This window comes from Felis catus, chromosome B2 (assembly GCF_018350175.1).
Source record: "Felis catus isolate Fca126 chromosome B2, F.catus_Fca126_mat1.0, whole genome shotgun sequence".
NCBI classification, from domain to species: Eukaryota; Metazoa; Chordata; class Mammalia; order Carnivora; family Felidae; genus Felis; species Felis catus.
The window spans coordinates 16,490,369-16,499,051 of record NC_058372.1 but is presented as its reverse complement, the minus strand read 5'-3'; the positions used below and the strand labels follow the sequence as shown (position 1 = coordinate 16,499,051).

Genomic DNA, 8,683 nt, shown 5'->3' with positions numbered 1-8,683 from the left:
ACTGGAGGAAGCATCTCTCTGATGGCGTCCCGAAGTGCTAGGTGTAGACACATCTTCCTCTTGGGCAGGGGAGATGCTCCGAACTCACTCAGGGCACGGCAGGAACTTGGGTAGAGCATCGAAACCGTGGGTGCTTCGGTTTACCCACCTGCAAAGCGAGGCTACCTGAGAAAGCCAACGTCTTCCATTTACGGTTTGCTTTGTGTATTACCAAACGTTCAAGGCCACAGTGGCTGCCCGGTGGGTACTTCAGGGGGCATTTTGAGGGCAAATAGACTTCGCTTGGAAAATGTAACCCATTATTGAAATGTGAGGCATTTGTTATTTGATCTCCATATTCGGCATGGCCGTTTCCTCCTTCCCAAACACCACCCTCATCGCACATTCACCTAACCCCCCTACAAGAACGCCCCTTTGCCCTAAATGAAGAACCCGAGGGGGGTGGGGGGAGAGGACGATCCAGAGAAGATGTCCCCGCGCTGGCAGTAAGTACATATTCCGAGAGGCAGCCCTTTCTATTCCTTGCCACTCCTGAGCCGTCATCTGGGCTGCCTTCCCTCTGTTATCTGAGAGCCAAGGTTTTTACTTTTTGTTCTCAAGAAACATCAGCCCCTGTGGCTCTGCATCGCCCCCTGGCGGTCCTCTCCCGCTATTTCTTAACACCGGTGGGTGCTACCGAACCTGGGGCGTTGGGGGGGGGGGGGCAAGCGGAAAGAGGGTGGGGGCACAGAAGAAAGCTTACGGGGGCTTGTACTCCATGCCACCGGGCTGCGTGCCCGCAAGGACTCTAATTGTTTTTTTAACGTCGTTTCCTTGCTGTTCCTCCACGGATCTTTTTCACTGCGCACGCAAAGAACTTCAGCAAAAAAGACTTGGGTGGGGAGGGGGGAGAAGGGGCCGGGAGTAAGGGACAAATATGTTGATCTGCCACAATAATGTGACCCCCAGTGGTGGGCGGGGGTGGGGGTGGGGTGGGGTGAAGGGGGAGAGCGCTCCCTTGTGTGATCAACACTAAGGAATCGGGCGACATAAAAGGAGAATGCAGGGAACAACAATTAAAAAAAAAAAAAAACCCGCGCACAACAATACAATCTATTTAAACTGTAGCTCATACTTTTCATACCAATGGTATGACTTTTCTGGAGTCCCTCTTCTGATTCTTGAACTCTGGGGCTGGCAGCTCGCAAAGGGGAAGCAGACTCAAGCACTGCACGGGCAGGTTTACCAAAGGTCTCTCTAATGGGTATTTTCTTTTTCTTAGCCCTGCCCCTGAATTGTCAGACGGCGGGCGTCTGCCTCTGAAGTTAGCAGTGATTTCCTTTAGAGCCCGGCCTTATCTCCGGCTGCACGTTGCCTGTTGGTGACTAATAACACAATAACATTGTCTGGGGCTGGAATAAAGTTGGAGCTGTTTACCCCCACTCTATAGGGGTTCAATATAAAAAGCCGGCGGAGAGCTGTCCTAGTCAGACGCGCTTCTGCATCGGCGCTGCGGCGAGCGCGCAGAGGGTCCTCGGTCGCGCTGCCGGGTCCCCCCGCACGCCACCGCCGCGTGCGTCTTCAGACCGCTCCCACTGCCGGCCCTCCTGGCAGAAACTTCTTTTGCTGCCCGTTAAAAGCGCCCTGAGGCTGAAGGATCGCGTTGAGATCTGAACAACCAGAAGCGCTTTGAGGCAACTGAAGCTCTTTTTCTTCGTTTTCCTTTGGGGTTCGTTGGCAGGGGAGGATTTTGATCCGCGCCCCCCCCCCCTCTTTTTTTTTTAATTTTTTTTTTTTTTTTTTTTTTTTGCACCACAATGGATTATTTCCCCGTGCTTTTCTCTCTGCTGTTTGTGGTTTTCCAAGGAACTCCAGAAGCAGGTAGGCACGGCGACTTGTAAATCTCTGAATGTTAATGTCTTCTTGTCCACCTTCGTGTTTTTCCTGCTTCTGTTTTCCCGTTCTTTTTATTACCGCAGGTCAGATATCAAGTGCCTGGGAATAACTGCCTAAAGTTACTTCAGTTTTTTTTTAGTGGGGGGAAAAAATTCCTCTGCTGAAAACAATTGCTCCTCTGGCGTTAAAGTAACATACTATTCTTGTGTAGTATACTTCCTTGGCTTTTAAAAGTACAATTCAAGAAAAGTAAAGACAAGATAACGATTTCGCCAAAGGTATATTCGCGGGGTAGGTGTTCGTACAGGTAACAGCACATATAGGAACTTCTGTATTTTATTTCAAGACTGTTTAAATAGCGCGTGAAGGTGTAAAATATTTCAACATTTCAGCTCGGAGCCAAGGAATTTTATTCCAGTCATTCGAGCAATATATGAGCAGTAAAATCACCTGCCGAACGGTCTGCTGAACAACCCCCCGGGGCAGTTTCAGGGTGAAGCAGATGTTTTCTTTAAAATTTGTCATTATTGACTTTAGGCCTCTTTTGGCAGGTTTTTGGCACCCAAAACAGCGTGAGGTCTATTTTCAGTTGTATTCACCTGTCGTGGGAGGGGAGCTAGGATAAAGGCTGGCTGCTTAAGGGTTTAGATAGTCTGTGTGCATCTGCCTGTTTCCCCCTCCTGAGGGTCAATGCCCTTTTTTGTGTGTGTCTTTTCATGACCCTGACTAAAGAGAAAAGATGTCAAGGGAATGAAAATCCTGGAATGTGTCTGATCATTTGAAATGTACAAAATTGGGCAGATAAGCCACATGGCTAACTTGTCAGTGAGAAGAGGCGATTCCTCGGTGGGGAAGGGGGAGCTGGTGAATCCGACACGTGCCATCCTTCTCCCGGGATTCCCAATTCGAAGCCCATAGAACCTTGATTAGGTCCCCAAGCTGCTGCTCAGTCTCACCCGAGATCAGGGGTTTCCTCAGAGTTTACCACCTGCGATGAATATCGTACAGCTGGTTTCTCTTCTTTCTCTCCACTCACCCCCCGAAAGCTCTTGACCTCCACCTAATTTTGAGGGCTGCGTATCACCTGGGCTAGTCCCTGCCCTCCACCAGGCGTGAAGTGGTCGGTACTCCCCTCACCTGCATGGGGACGTGGCTCCCAACCGAGGAAGAGGCAGCCGATTTATTCAACTTTAGCTCTTTGGTCATCGGCCAACTTGAAGGCACCGTCCTCCTGAATCCCATGCAGAAGCCACCCAGATTTCCCACCGGCAGCATGTCTGGGCGTTCCTCTGGGGGCTGCTTCATGGCGGCCGGTCCCCTTTTCTGGTGGCTGTTTCCCCTGCACACGTGTCATCTCCCTGAAAGTGGGTAAGCCAGTGGGGGCAAAGATGAAGTCACATAAAGAGCCCTTTCTGCTCTGTGTTTCTGGCCAAAGGCCGGCTGAAGGTGGGCTTTGATCTGCCCGGCTAGATCCCCGGGGAAATGCCCTGCTGACCGGCTCTTTTCTCTCCCCAGCAGTCTTGGGCGCAGAGCTCAGCACCGGCCTGGACAGCGGAGGGGAGAAGCCGGCTCCCAGTGCGCCCTGGCGGCCCCGACGGTCCAAGCGCTGCTCCTGCTCTTCCCTGTTGGATAAGGAGTGTGTCTACTTCTGCCACCTGGACATCATCTGGGTCAACACTCCCGAGTGAGTCTCTAGAGGGCGTCGGAACGCTAGCTATCCCTCACCTCTGGCCGCTCCAGACTGGAGCCCACTTCCTGCCAGTTGCTTTGCGGGGAGCCCCTGGTCTGGATTCTGAAGGACGTGAAGGTGCCTCGGTGGGTGGGGACAGTGCCCCTCTATTCCTGAGAATTCCCAGGCAGGTTGGTTCTTTGCAACAGCCAGGGAAGGGGCGGGGGGGGGGTCTTCTGAGACCCTGTGGTTCAAACACTCATGACAGGAGAGACGGGAAATGGTGGTGACAAGCAGGTCATTGCCACACATTTCGGAGGGGGATGTTCTTCTGGTGGGGTCTGACCGCGCTTCGGGAATAAGCTATTGAGGGCATGTGGGTTAGTCTAACCTGTGCTACTCTTGAGGCAGAAAGGGTGGTAGAGAGTGATCATCAATCCCTTCCTTTTACCTAGGGAAAAGCAAAAACCCAAGGAGTGAGTCCGTGGCAGGGCTGGCCCCGGAAGGTGGATGTCCTGACCCCTCTGTGCTTTCCCTTTAGAAAAGCCTATTTCAAGACAGCAATAGAAACAGGGCCCATAGATTTCTCTTCTGCCTCCAGCTCAAAGGAAACAGTCTCCCATCCCTTCACCCTGGAAACTAGCGCACCCGTCAGAAGCAGCCGTAAACAAAAACACGCCGGGTCCCATTTTGGCGAGGCATGACCAGAGTCCAAACAAAATCAAATCAAACAAAACCCACGGTGACCCTAATAACTTAAAAGGTGATCCTTCCAAGGGGATGACTTTATCCCTTTTAGGTGAGACTCAAAAGGGACACTTTGGAAATTACTAGAGAGCCTTCTGGCAAACGAGTCCTTCTACTAGTCACCTGGTGTCACCAATTGCAGGAGATGTGCAAACCTGGGTGCAGTAGTGTGTCCTCCCCGGCCCCCCGGCAGGGGGCACTTTTAGCATGATCACGTGACTTGAACTGGAAAGAGATTTTCAAAATCCTGTGAGTCATGGTTTTGCATTGAATTCCGCCCCCCCGCCCCCCCCAAGAGTTGTTAACTAGATGGAAAGTTAGAAAAGTAAAAAGAAAAAAAAAAGAAATAGATACCAAAGCAAAACAAACAAATAAAACAAAACCAAAAAAACAAAACAAAAAAACGAAACACCCCAAAGCTGCTTGTGTTGAGCTAAAAGAGAACGTTGTTAGAAATTAAAATGGAATTTCGTCGAGTTAGATGGTTTTCTCCTGGAGGGGTACACACACTCAGGGCCATTGATGGGTGTGGGACCCTGACTACGTTCACACTTGACCTTCCTAAGTTGGGCTACCGGGAGCTGTGTGGTGAGAGCCTTGTGCCCCGCTGCAATGAGTTTGCGCCACAGAATGCATCGTTTTGAAGACTTAATCATGCTAATATCTTGTATTCCTCTTTTTTGATAACAGGCACATCGTCCCGTATGGACTCGGAAGCCCTTCTAGGTCTAAGCGATCCTTAAAGGACTTATTTGCCACGAAGGCGACAGACCACAGGAACAGATGTCAGTGTGCCAGCCAGAAAGACAAGAAGTGCTGGACTTTTTGCCAAGTGGGAAAAGAGCTCAGGTGAGGTAGAAACACCTTTGCTTTCGATCATTTTTATGGCCTCCCGATCGTCCTGTCATGATGTTGCTGCCTTTTTGCTTAAGAGAAATTAACAGAGACTTTGTGAGGAATGAGAGTCCCATTGCTGAAGTACATTTCCCCATCTGTCTTGTAACAGGGGTCAAGACAGTATGGAGAAGGGCTGGGATGACCAGAAGAAGGGAAAAGACTGTTCTGAGCTTGGAGAAAAGTGTACTCATCACCAGCTGGTGGCGGGAAGAAAAATAAGAAGGTAAGAGACTCGCAAATAGGAGAAAGGCTTGGAAGAAGAGAACACAGATTTTCGTAGTCTGTGGATTAAAAAGAGCAGAGGGATCCCTCCCAGATGTGTTTTTGAAGACCTTGAATGCAGACCTTTGCCCCCTACGCACTTTGGTGATCTTAAGCACATGCCGCCCAGTCTGAAGGTAGATTGTCCAAACAGAGTACATCTACAGACACCTTTGTCATTTGGTCATAGCTAGTCCTTGCTTTTCTGCATCAGTGTATTTACCGCTTTGCTTGAGAAATTAACAGTCCTTTCAGGGAGAGGGTTTTTGTTTTGGGGTTTTTTTTTTGGTTGCTTATTTTATTTTATTTTTAAATCAAGGTGTCCCACATAATTAAGGTTTCCAAAAGTTGTAGCAGTTATTCCAATGGCCCAAGGGAGAATAAAGTCATTAGGTAGGGTTGGTGAGAATTAGAACGAGCTGTGCTGGGGGGTTATTTTTTTTATTTTTTTTTTTTAAACAAGGAAGTGCATTTGGTGGAGAGCCAATGTCTTTCTGAAAAGCTCTCCCATTTTCTAGTAGGTCGTGAGCTGGGGCAGAGAAAGAATGTAGATCAGGCAACACCGTAGGGTTGTGATGGCTCTCGACCTCTTGAGTGATGACCCTTCCATATCCCAGACATGTCAGCATTCACAAGCTGGAGGGGAGAAACCTGCATTCAGATCTGTCACGTGTTCAACATTTCCCTATCGTGGTCCGCGGGCACTTTTCCTAGAAATCCAGTAGCAGGAGGTTCTATGCTCAAAGTGTTCTAAGCACAGTCCTGACAGCCATGAACTACTTCTGAGGGGTTTACTGCTGGTGTGTGGGACATCCTTAGCTGTCTGTGACTTCTCACTTTGCCATTGCACTTTCCATATTTATAATCTCAGACCACTGATGCTCCTCCCCCAGATCACAGGGTTAGGTAAACAGACTTGGAAATTATTATTGTTTTTCTATTAGTTTCTATTATAGCAACTCATGTCAATGCAATATATATATATATATATATACACATATATATACACACACATATATATACACATATATATACACATATATGTATATATATACATACATATATACACATATACATATATGTGTATATATATATACATATATGTGTATATATATGTGGTTTTTATTTGCGGTACCATATTTGCTTGGAGCAAAGCTATATTCCTCCTCTCTTTTTAAAGTTTCTTTCCCATCAAGTTACCTTTAATTTCTTTACGTGACAAAGCAGATATCCATGATTATTTGAAGCCTACGTTGAGTCAGTTTCTCTGTAGAGTCCCGTGGTGGTCGTAGTTGGGATGGAGCACAGGAGACAAGACAGTATCTCTAGCTTACCTTGAACTTGTACTTTAAATTTGTATTTAATGCCCGGTTCCCTTTAGATATGACCGTTGCTCCCTTCCTCTCCCCCCTATTCCAAGCATAAGGGGCAGGCTTTATTTTCACTTGAGGTTAACAAAGGGAAGCCTGCTGTTGCGGTCGGCGGGGAAAGTTCAGGCACTGGACTTAGAGTCTAATTTTAGATGCCTCTTTTGCCCAGCAATGATTTTTAAGAAAATAACATTTGTTTTCTCTTGTCTTGTTTAATAGGTTGGACGCCGTCAGGAACAGCATCAAAACAGCTTTCCGTGTTGCAAAGCTGAAAGCGGAGATCTACAGAGAGAAGAAAGTGACCCACAACCGAACGCACTGATTGATGGCAGGTGGCCGGGGCCTGTCACATGCCATCTCCTCCCCGGAGGGAACCCTGTGGCTGATTCTGCACTCTCTCCACATGGCTGGGATCAGAGCAAAAGCATCCTCCCTGCTTAGACCGTTTCTTGCTCCACACTGGCAGCGGGCCAGTGTCCTCACTGTAAACATTCCAGGGAAGGTTAAGGAGTCCCCCCAATCTGTCTTCATTTGCTTCCATCAGTGGTGACCGCTTCCGTCTTTCCTCATCTGGGGTGATAGTTGGACCACGCAGAAAGCAGAGAGATACAGTGACTTGTGGATTAGGGTGGCACCCTCCAGAGGGAGGACAGGAGATTCCACACGCAGTGGAATTTCTGAAGAGGGTCCGAAGGGAGTGTTTGTGTCTCACTCAGGCGCCTGGCACGTTTCAGGGAGAAGCTCCAAAGTCCATGCAAAGATTTTCTAAGCAATGCACAAATTGAAAACACACTCGAACACTCGAAGGACACTCAAGTAAAAAAAAAAAAAAAAAGCAAAAGACTTTTATTATTATTTTTTTCATTCACAAAAATGCAAACTGAAAGACACTGTTACTACTGTAAAATCAGGATGGGTTTGATGAATATGAGTCTACCTCACCTATATTGCACTCTGGCAAGAAGTATTTCCCCACCTTTAATTATTGCCTCCCTTCGCTCTTCCCCTCCTGCCCTCCCCTCCCCCCAAAACCCCCCGTTGTAAATCTTGGCCTCATAGATGTCTAGTCTAACATGTCAGTAGTAGATGTAACGTTTCATGGTAATCTACTAGCTCTGATCCACAAGAAAAAAGATCATCGAATCAGGAGGTTCCCTTGCCTTGATCTTTGGAAACACAATGGTATAGAATTGTTTATGGAAGACATTGAAAAGTAAACATTTGGTTATGCTTTAAAGCAGTGAAATTATTTTCCTTTATGTAAGTGGCTAATGGAAGAGGTTGGAATAAATTTTGACGTACTTATTTTTTTATAGATATTTATATTCTAACAGTTTATTCCTTATATTTACCATGTTAAATATATGTCTGGGCAGGCCATATTGGTCTATGTATTTTTTTAAGTGTATTTCTGAATGAAATTGAGAAAAATGCTTTGTTTTGCCTGTCAAGGTAATGACTTTAGAAAATAAATATTTTTTTCCCTACTGTACTGATTTTGAGTCATTTCTGAAATTCCCAAGAAGTGGGCCATGATGCTAAGAATTATGAAAGGAAGTGATTGAAAATGGTTTCTTAGGGGCGCCCGGGTGGCTCAGTCGGTTAAGCGGCCAACTTCAGCTCAGGTCATGATCTCGTGGTCTGTGAGTTCGAGCCCCGCGTCGGGCTCTGTGCTGACAGCTCAGAGCCCGGAGCCTGTTTCAGATTCTGTGTCTCCCTCTCTCTGACCCTCCCCCGTTCATGCTCTGTCTCTCTCTGTCTCAAAAATAAATAAACGTTAAAAAAAATTAAAAAAAAAAAAAAAGAAAATGGTTTCTTAGGTGACAATAAGAAGGAAAATAGTCTTGGCTGATTATGAAAGAAC

The 8,683-nt window shown here is 47.1% G+C and overlaps 1 protein-coding gene across 2 annotated transcripts; it reads left to right on the top strand.

Moving 5' to 3' along the window:
- The first annotated feature begins 1,211 nt into the window (after positions 1-1,211).
- On the top strand, positions 1,212-8,311 carry EDN1 (endothelin 1). 2 transcript variants are annotated; one of them, XM_011282148.4, is made up of 5 exons: positions 1,212-1,860; positions 3,394-3,559; positions 4,982-5,140; positions 5,298-5,411; positions 7,039-8,311. In XM_011282148.4, exons 1-5 carry the CDS (start codon positions 1,797-1,799, stop codon positions 7,139-7,141), a joined length of 606 nt encoding a protein of 201 aa, XP_011280450.1. In that variant the 5' UTR covers positions 1,212-1,796; the 3' UTR covers positions 7,142-8,311.
- Positions 8,312-8,683: the final 372 nt, after the last annotated feature.

Coding starts and splice junctions, on each gene's coding strand:
- EDN1 (XM_011282148.4), top strand. CDS start 1,797: ATGGATTATTTCCCCGTGCTTTTCTCTCTGCTGTTTGTGGTTTTCCAA. Junction 3,560..4,981: donor ATCTGGGTCAACACTCCCGA/GTGAGTCTCTAG, acceptor TTTTGATAACAG/GCACATCGTCCCGTATGGAC. Junction 5,141..5,297: donor CAAGTGGGAAAAGAGCTCAG/GTGAGGTAGAAA, acceptor GTCTTGTAACAG/GGGTCAAGACAGTATGGAGA.